The following is a 16,284-nucleotide window of genomic DNA, read 5'->3' as shown; positions in this document are numbered from 1 at the left end:
GAATAATAGGGTTTGGGAGTTCTGATGTTTTTTGGAGTCAGAAGAGGTGAGAACAAATGGGGTAGAAGATGTGAGAAGTAACAATGTCATCACTTCTAGGAGAAGAGGGCGCGCAGACGTTTTTTAATGAAACGTCTTCGGAAAAACAAACACACTGCAGAGCCCAACGTCTGCGCGCCCTCTTCTCAGTGCAGACAAAAGAGGTGGAGAAGTGCTTCTGAGGAAAAACAAACAACACCGAAGAGTCTTTGTGTTTTCGTAATATAACATTGTGTATATTTTTTCGAACTTTTGCGGCGGGTCTAAATGCTAGTTATAATATTTAATTTAAGTATTACCCTTGAACATTTACCGAACCTGTGCTTAGAAGATTTATAAAAACATGTTTAACACATTTATTTTGTTTATTATGACCTTTAGTAATATTTAATTTAAGTATCACCCTTGAACATTTACCGAACTTGTGCTTAGAAGATTTATAAAAACACGTTTAACACATTTATTTTGTTTATTATGACCTTTAGTTAAAACATATTAGACACACACGCACAACACACACACATATATATAGCTTTAACCAAAATGAAGTGGAAAACATAAATCTAAAGGTGCCGGTTTGGTAAAAATATTATTCATCGCTAGTATTAATTATATTCAATTTTATTAATTAAAAACGTAATTAAAAAAAACAAAGCAACCAAAAAAACCAGGTTGGAGGACTCGATCCCGCGCCTCCAGCCGGTTCACATGAACCAACTATATATGCACTAGCCAACTGGGCTGGTGTCTCAACTAGTTAAGGTGTAGAACCATTAACTTTTATACCCAATCCGATCATCGCCCCCAACCATATGAACCCTAAAATTTACAATTGACTTAATCGTTTGTTGTTCGGCCGAATCATCATAGGGTTATTGATAGTTGGTCAAAAGCGAACCAGAACCACATTACAATTACCTTTAACAGTTACGAATTGAAGGTGAACGATGAGCACAACCATTGCGGCCAAAGGAAGTCCAAAAATGGGTCTTGGCAATAAGTGGTGATGCAATTGTGTTAGGGTTTAGGGTCGCTGGGTTACAGAGGAGGCGTGTACTTGTTTTTAATTGAATTATTACCAATCCTAAATGGTATAATAATGAGTTGACAACGTCGGTTGTGTATTTTGATCAACAAAATCAATTGTTGATCTTATTTTCCGATTAACTTATCGGTGTAGGTCAAATTTGGTAACTAAATGATTTTGGAGAATAAAATTTGATTATAACTCGTTATTTAAGGCACAAGAAATTATACAGGTCATGGATTTGGATCCGAATACAGGTTTGAATCATGGGTTAGGGTTTTTCTTAAGGAAGATGATATAATATTTAGTTTAAATTGCAATTTAGTCCCTGTACTTTATATATGGATACAATAGGAGTTAAAACTAAGTGTGAGGGTGGTTTGTTTATTTAACAAGTTTAATTAAAGAAAACTAAAAAATATCTATTTGATTAATTGAATACTTTATTGATTTAATTAACCGAAAAAGAAAACGGGTCGGGTAATATGTATATATTATAAACGAATAGTTCGAATTGTTACAGTATCGATCTTAATCCATAAAATGTATTCTGAGGAGGCTGGGAAGATTTTAATCTTCCTTGATCTTCCTTTAGGACCACCAATCTCACCTAGATTGGAACAAACTCAAATGCACCAAAACACATCCGGATTACGTACACTTGGTTCAAAATACACATCAACTCATTGAAAACAGTAAATTACACTACTAAAAAGGAAATTGATTACATATTCAAAATTCTGCATCATGGGCATTACACATCAAACTGAAAGTACATACAAAATATTCTGTTTAGCATGATCACATATACCTTCACCTTCCCTCTTTCTCTCTCTCTCCTTCTTTCTTTAGTTATTTTCTCCAGCCTCATAACAGCAGCTCTTTATAGGAACATTGTAATATCTACATGGAAATGAGGCTTTTTTGGAAAATCTCATTGTCTTATGTCATTCAGATCTTCCACATGTAGATATTCCAACTCAGAGTCATTTTCAATCACACCTAAAGCCAAGCCTTCAGAGTTTCTTAAGATCACGTTGCCGGTTTTCTTTTCACAAAAGATCTTTGTAATTCTTTCGTTTCTTTGCATTTCTGAATTTTGTCTTTGCATTGTCCTCTTCATACTAATACATTCTTTCATTGTGGCATATAGATTCTCAAATTTCTTTGTTTTATCAAAATAAATATTGGACAATGTTATTTTACTAAGTTTTTTCTGCCTATTCAAACTCTCTCTTCTTGTTTAGTAGAGGAAATCCAGCTTTGTATTACTCTTTCAAATACTTTGATTGATCATTTCTTTGTGCACTGACATATCTGTTTCTTTCCTGATAATCATACAGATGCAATTCTGCCATTTCTGAAAGTTGTTCTTTATTGAATTCTCTGAAATCATCTCTAAAAATAATTGTCTTTAAATCACCACTTTTCATGATCACCTTCAAGGTCTTTTTTCTAGAATCATTGTTCTCTTTGCAGCACAAACTTTGTTGTTGGGATTGACACTCTGGAAGTATATGCTCTTGAAGTGAAGGATCTTGATAAATGTGACTTTATGATATGCCATTTTGCTTCATAGATGTTATGAATCTCTGGTTTGCTTTTCATCAACAAGGTGATATAATCTTCTTCCTTTCTTGACAAAATTTAATCATATCCATTGTTTCTTTGTTAAACTCTTCTTCAGTCTGTTGAGGCTCATATAACACATGTTCTATAGGGATAGATTGGGGAGGATTTAATCTGGCTCTTTACATCTCTTCCTGATAAAGTTTTGATTCCCTTTCAAATATTTCTCTCAGTTGAGTCTTTCCCAAATTATCAAATACATCTATGGGCATTCCACTTGTCATCATAATATCTCTCAAAATATTGATTCTTTTCTCAGAATCCCAAGGTCCTACATCTTCAATTCGTTATGATAAATGAAGTTTTTGCACACTATCATTGAAATGAGTTTCTTCATATTCACTTCTTTTCTTTTTCTTGTCAGCTTGAGGTGTAAAGGAGCTTGAGGTGTAAAGGAGGATGTTGTTGCCTTTTTATCAATTTTCTCTTGTTGTTTCAAATCCTCATTGTATATCTTCAATTCTAACTCATATAAATCTTTCTTCTGAGTTTTAGAAAGTTTGTTGAGGTCTGCATGAGCACCTCTAGCTATCATCAAGCTTTCTAATAGATTTTGTTGTTCGGCAGTCAAGACAACCTTTTCTTTCTCAACTCTCCTTCTTCTGTTTTGCGGTTACTCTCTCTTCTTCATCTGCTCTTTTAGATAATAAGTTTAATTTAGCTTCAACTTCTTTTCTGCTCATTCTTTCTACTTTCTCAAAAGGAAATCCATTCTTTACCAAGAATCAAGCCTTTCCACCAAATCTTCTCAAAATTTTATTTTTCCTTTCTAATTCCTCCTTTGCTCTCAGTTCATCTTTTCTTTTTTACTTTCTCATCATCTTTAGCTTTCAGAGCTTTGCTGAGTTTCATGATATCTTTATAGGACATTTTACTCAGATTGTAGTTACATCCCTTAAGATAATAAATGTTCATCTTCAATATTCTTTTCTTTTCTTCTTTTTTGCTTTACTCTTCTTACTCAACAGATGCTCAAGATCTTCATCATTCAACTCCTTGATCACTTAAAATTCCATACCATAATTCAATAAAGCAATGATTTTTGGGTCTTGTCTTTTCAGTGCCTCCATTCTGGCCACTATGTTTTCACAATGTTGACGAGTCAAATGTATTTGAGGTGAATTGTGTTCAACCTCTTGTTCTTTTTCTGATTCTCCATCATCATCTTCCTCTTGTTCAAAACAAGTCTTCCAAGACAACAATTTGTGGTTCATATTGGCCCACTTTATCACTTTGCACAAACTCTGTTTGGAAGTCTCCTTCTTCAACATCTTCAGGTTTGATCATTCTTAATGGTACAACATGTATAGGCTCTTCATCTTTCTTTTTTTTTATCACCTCCTTCATTTGTATTCCGCATTTTAGATTTTTTATCATCAAGAATATATTTAACATACCTCTTTCTCTTCCTGGAATATTTTACAAGTTCAACATGCCATTCTCTTTCTTTTTTTCCAATTCTTTCAACCAAATTTGAAATTACATCTTCACAGATCTTTTTAGTTATTTCTTCTTGAATTCTCTTTCCATCAAGATCAGGAACCAGTTGTTTTCCTGTATAATCTTTATTGTTTGCTGGTTCAGTTGTTGTATCAACAGTCTCTTCATCAATCTGTTCCCTTTCTTGAAATGTTTGAACAACTATTACAAGGGATTTTTCTACTTCTTCCTCAGTCTTCAGTTTTAATAGAGTTTCAAGTATTCCTTAATCAGCCTCCTCTTCACCCACCTGTCTCAACTAGTTTTGTATCTCAATTTGTTCCATTATCACCCTCTGCTCATTTAACTCCTTCTCTGTCAACATGTAATTTACCACTTCTCTATTAATCATCTCATTTAACATTTGATCATGTAATAATTTTGCTTTCAAAGCAGATTCATCCTTATCAAGGATATGATCATTTAAGCTTGGGGTCTTTTTGTTCAATGGGTCAGCCACATCTTTCCCCTTATTTCTTCTTCTCTCTTCTTCATCAGTTATTGATTGGGAAGGTCTGGCATTTCATCAATTTCTTTAAAAAGATCCTCCAATTCTTGATCACCTTCCCCTTCATTTATAATCAAGGTTTCTACATCATCAAAATCACCATAAAGAATTTCATGATCTAGATCATCTTTCATAATCGCATCATCCACCACAACTTCTTCAATATTCTCCAAGACATCATTCTTAATCACAACCTCTTCATCAAAATTGCCATATTGATTTTCAATTAAATTCGAATAATTTGATTTTTCACCCTCTTCTTCACTTTCCACATACATCATACTAATCATCTTTAATGAATTTTCAGTCTCATCTTTTACAGTACAAGGAATATTCTCTCTCTGTTTTGGTGCATATGAGGTCTTCCCAACCTCAGAGCCTTATGATTTTAGGGTTTGAATTTCTCGTAATGCCTTAGACAGTGCTTCTTCAAGTTCTTTGTTTCTAGTATTCAACTGTGAGTTTTCCATTAAAAGATCAAAGTTTCTGGTTAAAAGAGACATGCGAGGAGATAAGGATAGTGATTGGGATGGTGAAAGGTTGAATGGTTTAGTTTCAGAGTTTTGGGAAGTTGGGGATTGGATTGGATGGTCAAGGCTTTGGATAATTGGAGAGTGTTGGTGTGGTAATGGGGTTTTGGGTTTGGATTAGTAAGGTTTGGGTTTGGTTTGGGGATGGTGGAGGTGAATAATGATCAGTTTGTTCAAATTCTTGTGAGTTGGATAGGGATTGGATGGGAGATTATGGTTGGTTGACTTGGGAGGCTTCAAGATATTTGGGAATGTAAGGTTCATCATTTGTAGGTTCAAAAAGTGGATCAATGAATGGCTCAGGTGTAAGGTTCATGGATTTGGTCATGTAATGGTGAGTGTGGTGGTGAAGGAATATATGGTTCATGTACATGTATATGATCATGGGAGTTTGGTGGTGTAATGCCATTCATTTGCTAGATTACTTGTTCAATCACTTCATCATGAGCCACCTCTTCATTCAAATGTGCTTGCACATCAGCCACATTGTCATTCACATTCATTTCATCACCAGGTGCATCATAATCATTGTTATCATCATAACCTTCTTCATCTGAATCATCAGCTTCACTATTCTCATCACTGCTTTCATCATCACTACTCATCTCTAGTTCTGGTGAAGCTGGAACCTCCATAAGTTCAACATTGTCATTTAACAACCAAGGCAACACATCAAATTCAACTTCCTGATTAAATTTACTTATGGAACCCAACCTACTGATTCTTCTATAAACATTTGAGTCTTGTAGAACATGAGTGACACCAGTAGTTGGTAAATTTTGAAGTAACCCATTAAAAATAATTTAGAGAAATCATTTTTACATAAAAAATCTATCATCCTCCCTTCTCCTTGAATTAATAACCAAGCCTTCAAAAATCATCCTTGAAAATTTAAAAGGTTGATTGTAAACAATAACCACTGTTGAAGTAGCAAGCTCTCTGCTCAAAAGTATCCACGTCCCTCTTCTCAATGATAAGATTTGAATCACATGGCAGGTGAGAAATCTGTATATTAACGGAAACATGCCCTTCCTAAATTTGCCTTCATTTATGTTCCCTAGAACCCATTGTTTCCTGAAAGATTCTCAGTAATCGTTGTTGAAAATATGACAACTATTCAGCAAAGTCATCATTCAGCTGTAATCTCGTTCAGATTGTCTGCTCAGTTATTTCAATTTCTTGTCCAAGAACTGTGGCCTCAGTCCGTTGCCCATTTTCATCATCAGCGTATTGAGTAGAACCCCATAAATCAGTATAATGATTTCTGTAAAAGATGGGGTTTTCTGTGAGGGAAAATATGAGATTTGACTGATTCAACCAATTTATCATAAGCTCCAATGGTAGATTCTCCTCCGTCAATTGAAGAAAAAGGACACATGTTATGCTTAGGCTCAAATTTATACGCCATTTTTCTGCAAAATCACAAACAGACACATTCAAAATAAAAATTAGTCATTTGAATAAATATTTGAAACATGCATGTAACAATAACCGAAGAAGAAAAGTAGAAAAGTATAGTCTTTATGAATCTGTTCTTCGACAATTGTAAGCCTACACATAAAACAGATGCGCTAGTAAAATTGCAAATTAAAGTCCTAAACCTAGTTAGTGAGTGTCAGAAATCATTAACTTAAAGCTTACCAAGTCGGAATTGCAAAGGAAGATAATAATAAGAGCGTTGTTAGAGAAACAGTTCAATGTCCAGGGCACGAGCATAGTGAATATAATAGTGAAAAATTGGAAAAGTGATTGAAAATTTTATGATTCCCCTTTTTATACTATTCCCTTTGGATTTGAAAGTGGGTTTTAAATACATTTTGTCGTTTTGTGCCATAATATTGCCAAAAACCTTTTCAAATTTCAAACACAAAGTTTGCTCGAGCAAGCTATTGAACCGGGTTTGCTCGTTATCAAGTATACTCGAGAAAAAATTGTACTCGCTCTAATTAATGGTTTTAGTAATAAACTAAGTGAAAGTAATGAAAGTAGTATACTCAAAACTACAAGGTTACTCGAGAAGCTAATCACAAGTATCACAACCAAGTATAAGTTTTCAAGCATACTACTTTACTCGAGATCAGTAACTTAGAAACATTTATAAATGTCAATCCATACTCGAACATCAATAATCCTGAAACTCTACTCGAATATAAACATATAACAATAATCAAGTAAAGAGTTAACTTTGGTCCAAGTATATGATGAGTATACTCTGAATGACAAAGTTTACTTGCATTATATTAAGTGTACTCGAACATACCCAAATTCATCAAGTATTACCTTCCCCATTTTAGCCACCGAACAACGTCTTTGGTGGCTTCGTTTCTCATAAGATCGAAGAACTTAACCCAGAAACTCGTAACACTTGTGGAGGAAGAAGGAGCGAAAGTTGAAGGCGGGTTCTAGGAGTGGTTCATGGACACCTTGCACCAGTATTCGGCCATATGCGACTCCTTGGAAAACGAGTTTCCAATGCAGGGTCGGACTCGAGCGTTGGTGGAACGGGTGTTCTTGGGTCCACAAATTGTAGGTTCGGTGGCCCAAGTGTTTCAAGAAGAAGGTGCATGTGGTTCGTGGAGTGAGTGGTTGAAGTCTGAATTAGGGTTCCAGTCGGTCAACATAAGCTTCTCGAATCATTGTCAGGCCAAACTGTTGTATTTAGTCATCTTATGCTAAAATGATAAATAAAAACTAATTGCACTACAAATGAGTTGATATAATAAGTTTATTAGAGTATAAGTAACATGATGGAATATTATAACATGACTTTTCTACAATGTTGATGAAAGTTTTCTACTATAATATTAAATGACATATATAACCTCATTCTAGGTTAATTAGCTTATAAATGTTAAATTGTATGATTTAAACAAAATAAACAACTAACAGATTATCCTAATGATAATTTGATTATGAGATTATATTTGAAAAGGTTTAGCTGAATGGTTGGAATGCAGACTTGGCTTGAAACATTTGTAGCCATAACAAAGAAACTAAAAACATGATGATACATATTCCCAATTTTTAATACAAAAGTGTGTAAATCAATAACTATGTTTAGACAAGAAAAACAATCGATGAAATAAACAAAAAAAAATAGTGTAAAATATTATAGAGTCAATTAACGAAATTAGAAAACAAATATCAAAATCGAAGATTTCAACAGTCAATTTAATCGATTTAAGAGCCTGCAATCAAATCAATGAATGAAAGGGAAACAATTGAAAGAATACATTTTCTTTTTAATTTGGAAAGAAATAGAAAGAAAAGAAATGAAAAATAAAATAGGAAAGAAATGAAAAAAAATCCTTCTTTTTTTTCTCTCTCGTTAAGTGAACTAGGGAACTGAGCGTAAAACCAGTAAAAAGAATATATTTATTAACTCAAAAACATTATTGTTCTCGTTTATCAATAAATGTTTCTATTAGTTTTCTTCATTTCTGCATTAAAAACTATTACTCTGCTTCACCTTTTCGTCTTCATCAAGTATGATGTGTTCGACAATTCTATTAGAAGATACTTATTTCTTCACCATTACTTTGCCCTTTCAAGGCACCACTGGTCCACATACCACCGACATACCCTCTTCTTCTACACCATTTCTTTTAACGGGTCAGTTTACTTGGGGTCGGTTTTCTTCGGTTCGGAATCGAGGACCGACCCGAATCAAAGAAATACAAATGATAGGAACCGATGACTAACCGAGATGCATCATATCGGGCCGATTTCGGGTTTTTTTTTGTCCGGAGATCGGGTTTTTTTGGTTCGACCCAAAATTTGCACAACCCTAATTAAGACATAATATTTATCTAGTATTTAAGGCTTAATAAACGTATAGTTGCTATAACCTTATGACATTCTCTAAATTATTGAATCAATTTACCTTTTTGACAAATGTTTAAAGTAAATTGTTGATGACAAACAAAAAAACACTACAACATTGGGCATATGCTTGATAGTTAGGTCCAGTATATATGAATAGTAACTTACTTGGTTCGATCGACTGTTGTGGTGGTGCATATAGCTATAGGTCAATCCGTTAAGGGATGAAAACCAAGATAGAAAATGCGACAACGATGTTCTTTGTTGTTAGTGATAACTTGATCAGTCCATTACGGGGACCAAAGTGACGAATGGGAAACAAAGCAAAAATTTGAAGGTTTTTGTATGGTTGTCGATGAATGCTACTTCTCTTGGTGGTATTTGAACAACAATGAAGTGGTTAGAGCAAAAGCGCTGATAATGTATTATTAACTAAAAAGAATAGATAGGTGAAATACATTTTATTCATGTTTATTCAACCAAACAATACACTAATGCTAGTTGTAACCAAGGTTGCAAAAGTCGCTATGAGGACCCTAATTGGCCGACTGGGGAGTTGGGTGTACTCGGAGTACTCGGGGAGTATCGGAGAGTACTCGGAAATGGTAAATATAAAGAAAATTATTTTTTGGATATTATATATATGTAAAATACCATAATTTTACTAATATTTATTAAAAAATATGTAAAGATCAATATAAATAAGAGACATGCATTTTTAAATATTAAATATTTTGAAAATGGTTAGCCATTAAGTAAAAAAATGATATTTATTCTTTAATATGAAAGAAAATACGAGTTATGTTTTATTTTTTTAAGCCAAAAATTGGCCCAAGTTCATCGACTAGATGTGATTATGACTGAGGTTGACGGTCTTTAATCAGTTCTTGTTAACTAGGTGGAATTAAAGAAACTTGACTCGATGACATACCTTGTAGCGAGTACCCGGGGAGTACTCGGCCTCGAAAACCTACTTTTACAACCTTGATTGTAACTAATATTGAATCATAAATAGAAGAATGATGGCACATGAAGTCTTTCCGTTATGATCATTCATAACAATTACTACATTTAGTAAACTACTAGTAATTGTCTAATTCTGATCCTTCTTGTTAAAGGCTAAATATTATTGCACACTATGAGGATTAAACCTTATCAAATTCACACCCAAATTACCTTACCACTCTATCAAAATAGGAATGACACTAATTCTAATCCTCGAAGTATAGGGGTGAATAACGAATTTTCAAGTTAATCGAATCGAATAATTCGAATAATTTATTTTTTGCTGGAATTCGTATTCGATTCGTATTCGTTTAGAAGTTGGATTATTCGATTCGTATTCGTATTATATCTCGTATTTGAAATTCGATTCTATTCGTATTTGAAACTCGAATTCGAATTGATTCAAGTCACCTATGCCAAAATCTTCAAAAACCATAATCATCGATGTAAAACACATAAATATAAGTTTAAAGTAGCTACAATACCACATGATAATATGTTCAAAATTTAGTATTGACAAAATTAAGAAATATCAGTATGGTTATTGGGATTAATTAAGATGTTTTTGGACATTTACTATTTACGGATATGACCAATTTTTAATAAATTAAATATATATTAATATATTATATAATTTGAATTCGAATTTCGAATCGAATCGAATCGAATAAAAAATCATGAATTCGTATTCGCTTACTATACCCGAATACGAATCGAATTCGTATATTTTGAAATCGAATTCGAATCTTCATATTCGAATCAAATTTTGAACACCCCTATCGAAGTCCCCTTTTGTGTGTTTTATGCTTTTTGTTTCTCTAAAACTCAAATATTTTAGCACCACTATATGAATTTATCTCTCAAGCTTGATGAAAATTATGTTAACTCGATTTTAGATAAACTTTCTTATATTTCTCATGTGTGTTGTTTTTTCAAAATAAGTGCCTTAAAAATCTAAATTCACATTCTATTTTACTATGTAGTTTGCTAAAGCTTTGAATTAAATAAAAAAACTTATTATGAACCTTTCAAGCTAAAATACTAGATTAAAGCTTTTTAAATTTTGTTTTACGGTTCAAATTCTAAACAAACTCATTATTAATCATTGACTATACAAATTTTGAATTTAATATTTGTTTAAGTTGTTATAATACTTTTAACCATCATTATAAATATCCAACACTAAATATAACCATCATTCATTTACAATTTCATCTATGAAATCTCTCTACATACCATACATACCAAAATCAAAGAAAAGGAGACTAAAGGTTTACGCCATACAACATTTATCTTCATCCGATATAGAATTTTAGATCTGGATTCTCTTATCGATACGTAGGGTTTACCACCGTCGATTTCGATTGTGTCAATGTTACATAACTTCTAAATCTTAACCTGATCGACATAATCTCCTACCTTTCTGATACTAATTGTCGACTCCAATTTTAATACGAAAACTAGTAAAACTTTGCATAAAACGAAATTATATTCTCTCTAAACTTTAATATTTCACATTTATCTACTTTCTATTTTTACTATGACATAATATTATTATTATTATTTCAAACCTTCGTCATCTATCTATCTCGTTCCTCTTTTGAAACCCTAGCTGATAATTTGATCGAATTGAAACAATCAAGCTTGATATTATGTCAATCAGATTCAAATTCAGAAGCTCCGTTAACTTCGACACGATCGAAATCGACGGTGGTAAACCCTACGTATCGGTCAGAGAATTCAGATCCAAAATTCTACGTCAATTGAAGATAAATGGCGTATGCCACAAACACTTCGATCTCGTCTTCTTTGACCACCTCACCGGACAAGGTTAATTCATTACCAATTCTATTCATTATTATTCATAATTCACATTCCTATTGTTTATTTGTTTAATTGTTTTCGTTTTGAGTTATCAGAGTATAATGACGATGAATTCATGATCCCTAGTGGCTCGAGTGTGACCATAAAGAGGATTCCAGCAAAACCGGTGTAAGTTTTACTCGATTTTTTAATTGAATTAGGCCTGTAAACGAACCGAACGAACACGGACTCGTTTAACTTTAAACGGACACAAACACGAACACTTAATCGGATAAATATTTGTGTTCTTTCATTTAAAATCTAAACGAACATAATTGAACAAAGGTAAACGGACATAAACGAACACTTATATCAACAAATATTGAACATTAAGTAGATAACTCATCTAGATAATATTTAAATAATTTCTATTAAATAAACGGAAAAACGAACATAAACAAACAAATCACGGGTTCTTGTTTAGTTAAATGAACAAAAATTTTTTGTTCATGTTCGTGGCCCGATTGAGTATATACTTTTTTTTTCTTTCATAAATCCTGTTAATGTATATGTAAACTCTATGCAATATAATCTTTTGATGAGTTATTGCATTAAGTTTTTAACATACACTTAGTGTATTATTTGGCTTTTATCATGAATATATCTTGAATTCATTTTATATCTTTAATTGTCATGAGTTTGCATTTGATATTTTGTTTTATGCAGGTTAAGACCTCATAAGCCTGAAGCAAGTGAGCTTTGTGAGGATGTTACAAAAGGTAATTTTAAAGAATTAAAGCACAAATCATTAATTTATTTGTGTTAATTCTAGCTATAACACACTTTTTTATGATTGCAGGTATGGATCACAATAAACCAGCAGAAATAGTTCTAGAGAATAACCTTGCATGTGAAGACCGTGAACAAATAAAGTTGGAAAAGTAATTTTTGTGCCTTATGATCTCTTACTTTTCATATATAATTTTTAAGGTTGATCCTAAACAATCTTTTTCTCTCTCTTTTCAAATTTTGGCTTGACATAATAGAGTGGTGAATTCGAAGAGCATTGATATGCAAAAAGTTGACCTACCTTCGGAACTAAGATGTCCTATTTACGTTACGTATTTCAAGGAGGCTGTGATGATACCATGTTGCCAGCATAGCTTTTGTAAAAAATGTAAGTCCTTAAGTTACTGATGTTGAAATTATAGCCCTCCCTTTCTCTCTCTCTATATATATGTATATGTATGTATGTATATATGTTTGACATGCTTTTTCTATTATGTGTTCACAGGCATCTGTGAAGTACTGCAATTGACATCAAGGTGCCCTAAATGTTCATCTACCAAGTTTAGAGTGGAGCACTTGCTACCGAATTTATCACTTAGTCATGCGATTGAGCATTTTATCGAATCCCAGATTCTTGCCACTTCTCCAGAAATTGATTTGCAGAAATACGTTCCCGATGGAGAATCTGGTATTCAAGGGAAGGAAATTTCAACTGTCACTAAAAGGAAATTGGATATGGTTTATTCTACATCTGCAGATTCTCAAGGTGAAAACCAGCCTGTTATGCCTCAAGTTTGTATGCCTGATGAAGGTATGCTTACAATCTGAAAACATTGACTTATTAGCATACTTTTGGTTTCAAAAGTTCAAATGCTAAGTAACATAGCTTCTTGGTTTCAAAATGTTATATTATCATAATATATTGATATTTAAATGTCTTTGTTTGCTTGTCCCATTCAGCCGATTCCACCAGCAGGAAACGAAGACCGTGGGTTAGTTTTGGAGGTACAAATCTGCTTGTGTATATTACAACACACACTACGTGTACAGGTTTTTTATTTTTTGTATTATGTTAAACCAATTTCTTGATTCTCTTAAATTATCAGGCGGAGATCAAAGTTATGTGGTCGAGAATACAATCCAAAAGGTACTTTTTTTTCTAATTTACACACTGTGTGTACTAGTTTTCTCTCTCTCTCTCTCTCTCTCTCTCTATTTATCATAATCTGCTTATAGGCTTTATCTGATGTGAACACTTTTCTTGTTGAGATCAGTCGGGCCGTACCTGTTACATGTGTGGATCTCCAGGCCATTTTATAAGAGACTGCCCTATGGCTTCTACTGAACACCTAATGTTTCACACAGGTAAAATTCTGCTTTCTTTAATGAGTTTTGAATATTATTTAGACCATCTGGTGATCAATTTGTGTTAATTTCAGGAGATCATATGTTTCAATCAGGCATGTCAGGTTATCCAGTGCCCTACTGGAACCCTGCTGCTTTCTCTCATGTCAACCCTTACATGACTATGTATGGAAGTCCAATGATGGTGCCTTTTAATCCCACTATGGTTCCTGTTACACCTTATGCAGTTCCACCTTATGTTCCATCTACTTATGGCAGCCAAGTCAAATATTTCCATGAAAAGAGGTAGTTCTTTTGACCTTTTTTACTTATATAACAGCAGTTTAAGGATCAGATAAGAGTTGACTTTTGTTTTTTGACTAATAAGAGTTCATTTATCTAGACAATCGTCTTCTGATTATGAAGATAATGGAATCCAGAAGCGCCATGCCTACCATGAGCCAGAAAGATCTTCGGAATATAAATCCTATAGAGACAGGGGAAATGCCCCGAGCAATTCAGATGGAAGCCATGGGCGGAAGTTGCTAAAAAGATACGAAAAATGTTCCAATGGGTCTAATCATACGGAGAGATCAGTTTCGGGAATAGAGGATGTGCATAGTGGTAACAGTAGGCTGGATGAAACGAGGCATAGAAAACACCGTGAAAGTTCTAGAAGGTATCATAATAGCAGGGGGCAACCCGACAGTAGCCACCATCACAATAAGAGGAAAAGACGGTACTAGAACAACAACCGGGAATGCTTCAATGGTAAATATGTTTGTATCAACTTGGTTTTGGTAAGCAGCTATTATGGCCTATAATATTACATACAAGTATACAACTATATAAACAACTAGTTGTGATGACTCATACAGCTATCTAGGTAGGACAGGAGGCACGTTTTGGTTTAGGGTTGTTGGGCTCTGTTTTTAGTCTTGTTTTGGTTTTGCTTTGTTGGAACAGAGAGTGATGTCAGCTGTTGGACATTAAAGTCATCACTAGCTTTTTTTAACTTTTGTTAACTAATGCTCTTGATGTCTTCACCAAAACTTTAGTCATCGCTCAAACTAGGGGTGTTCAAATTCGGATATCCGGAGTTTCAGATATTTGGAGTCTCGGATATTTATCAGATAAATGAAAATTTTAGATGGTTAATTTCAATATCCGAATCTGGATTCGAAATTTCGGATTCGGATATCCAAAGTGGTATCCAAATTTTAGAAATAATATTTTTTATTTGATGATTTTAAAAAAATATTTTAAGAATATTAAAAAAAATTTATTTTGGATATCCGAATTATCCAAAATGTCCGATATATTCGAAAATTTATCTGAAATATCCGAAAATAATTCGAAATATCCGAAAATTTATTTGAAAAATCCAAAAATCATTTGAAAATTTATCCGAAATATCCAAACATTATCCGAAATATCCAAAATTTCCAATAAGTATTCATTATATAATAATGTTTTAAAAAACATTTAGGATATCCGAGTATTTGGAAATAGTCAAAATCATTATTCGAATCTGAAAATTTGGATATCAAATTCGGATAGAGATTTTTTGGAACACCCCTAGCTCAAACATATGACAGAACCATTGAAGTAACTCGATTCAAGTATTTTGGGCTGGCTACGTATACTTGCTGGTCAAACCTTCTGAAGACTTGCTGAAAGCTGATTTGAGGTATGTTTTAACTTAGATGTCTTGATGCTTTCTTGCCTATCATTATTAATTCTCAACTATGAGTCATAGTCGTGAAGAAGAAATGAAAAAAAAGGGTAAAATCGAAGATGTTTTAATATGGGAAGTTTTCAGTTAAGTCGTTACAACATGAGTTAAGTTTAAAGCTGGAAGTTTTCTTAACTGAGTAAAGTTCATTCGTGCAAATGCTACCATGTGCGGTTCATAGACTTTTGGTCTTTAGCAGTGTCACCACCACTGAACCAGCTGGTCATTGGTTATCTTTTTCTTGTTCTCCACTTGGTCAAGTCTCGCAAGTTCAGTTTATTCTCTACTTGATTTCAGTTGGTGTCTTAGTGATTCATACATACTCTCTTGTTTTCTTGATTGTCATTTTTTAACGTCTTCGTAGACACTATGTTTTTCAAAAGCAAACAAACGGCCTGGATTCTAGAGAGGGTGGGATGGGCAAACTTTACCTCTATATCAAAAGAGGGCGACTCAAAAATGTTTTTCTGGAGTCAAATGGATAAAATAAGGTGGTCATAGCCTAGCTTCAGGTGGGTGGCTAGGTGGGTGGCTGGTTGGCCGTATTTATGTACAGGTGCAATGCAATTGCATG

The 16,284-nt window shown here is 33.5% G+C and overlaps 1 protein-coding gene across 2 annotated transcripts; it reads left to right on the top strand.

Moving 5' to 3' along the window:
- Positions 1-11,656: 11,656 nt before the first annotated feature.
- LOC143589301 (uncharacterized) lies at positions 11,657-15,213 on the top strand. Of its 2 annotated transcripts, none has more exons than XM_077070110.1 (11): positions 11,657-11,869; positions 11,959-12,031; positions 12,569-12,621; positions 12,702-12,783; positions 12,889-13,019; positions 13,137-13,442; positions 13,592-13,636; positions 13,738-13,778; positions 13,906-13,996; positions 14,092-14,281; positions 14,379-15,213. In XM_077070110.1, exons 1-11 carry the CDS (start codon positions 11,692-11,694, stop codon positions 14,719-14,721), a joined length of 1,533 nt encoding a protein of 510 aa, XP_076926225.1. In that variant the 5' UTR covers positions 11,657-11,691; the 3' UTR covers positions 14,722-15,213. The 2 variants fall into 2 exon arrangements, with proteins under 2 accessions (XP_076926225.1, XP_076926224.1); XM_077070109.1 differs by having other exon boundaries at positions 11,658-11,869; positions 14,071-14,281.
- The last annotated feature ends 1,071 nt before the right edge of the window (positions 15,214-16,284 follow it).

The sequence above is a fragment of the Bidens hawaiensis genome, unplaced genomic scaffold (assembly GCF_021521415.1).
Source record: "Bidens hawaiensis isolate Kalapana, Puna unplaced genomic scaffold, B.hawaiensis_p1.1 tig00037337_1, whole genome shotgun sequence".
NCBI classification, from domain to species: Eukaryota; Viridiplantae; Streptophyta; class Magnoliopsida; order Asterales; family Asteraceae; genus Bidens; species Bidens hawaiensis.
The sequence above is the reverse complement of the archived record's forward strand: the minus strand, read 5'-3'. Positions and strand labels throughout refer to the sequence as shown.

Bases quoted from the DNA above. Each gene is read 5' to 3' on its own strand.
- LOC143589301 (XM_077070109.1), top strand. From the start codon at position 11,692: ATGTCAATCAGATTCAAATTCAGAAGCTCCGTTAACTTCGACACGATC. The intron at 12,032-12,568 runs GTAAGTTTTACT...TGTTTTATGCAG, and splicing joins AGGATTCCAGCAAAACCGGT to GTTAAGACCTCATAAGCCTG. The intron at 13,779-13,905 runs GTACTTTTTTTT...TGTTGAGATCAG, and splicing joins TCGAGAATACAATCCAAAAG to TCGGGCCGTACCTGTTACAT.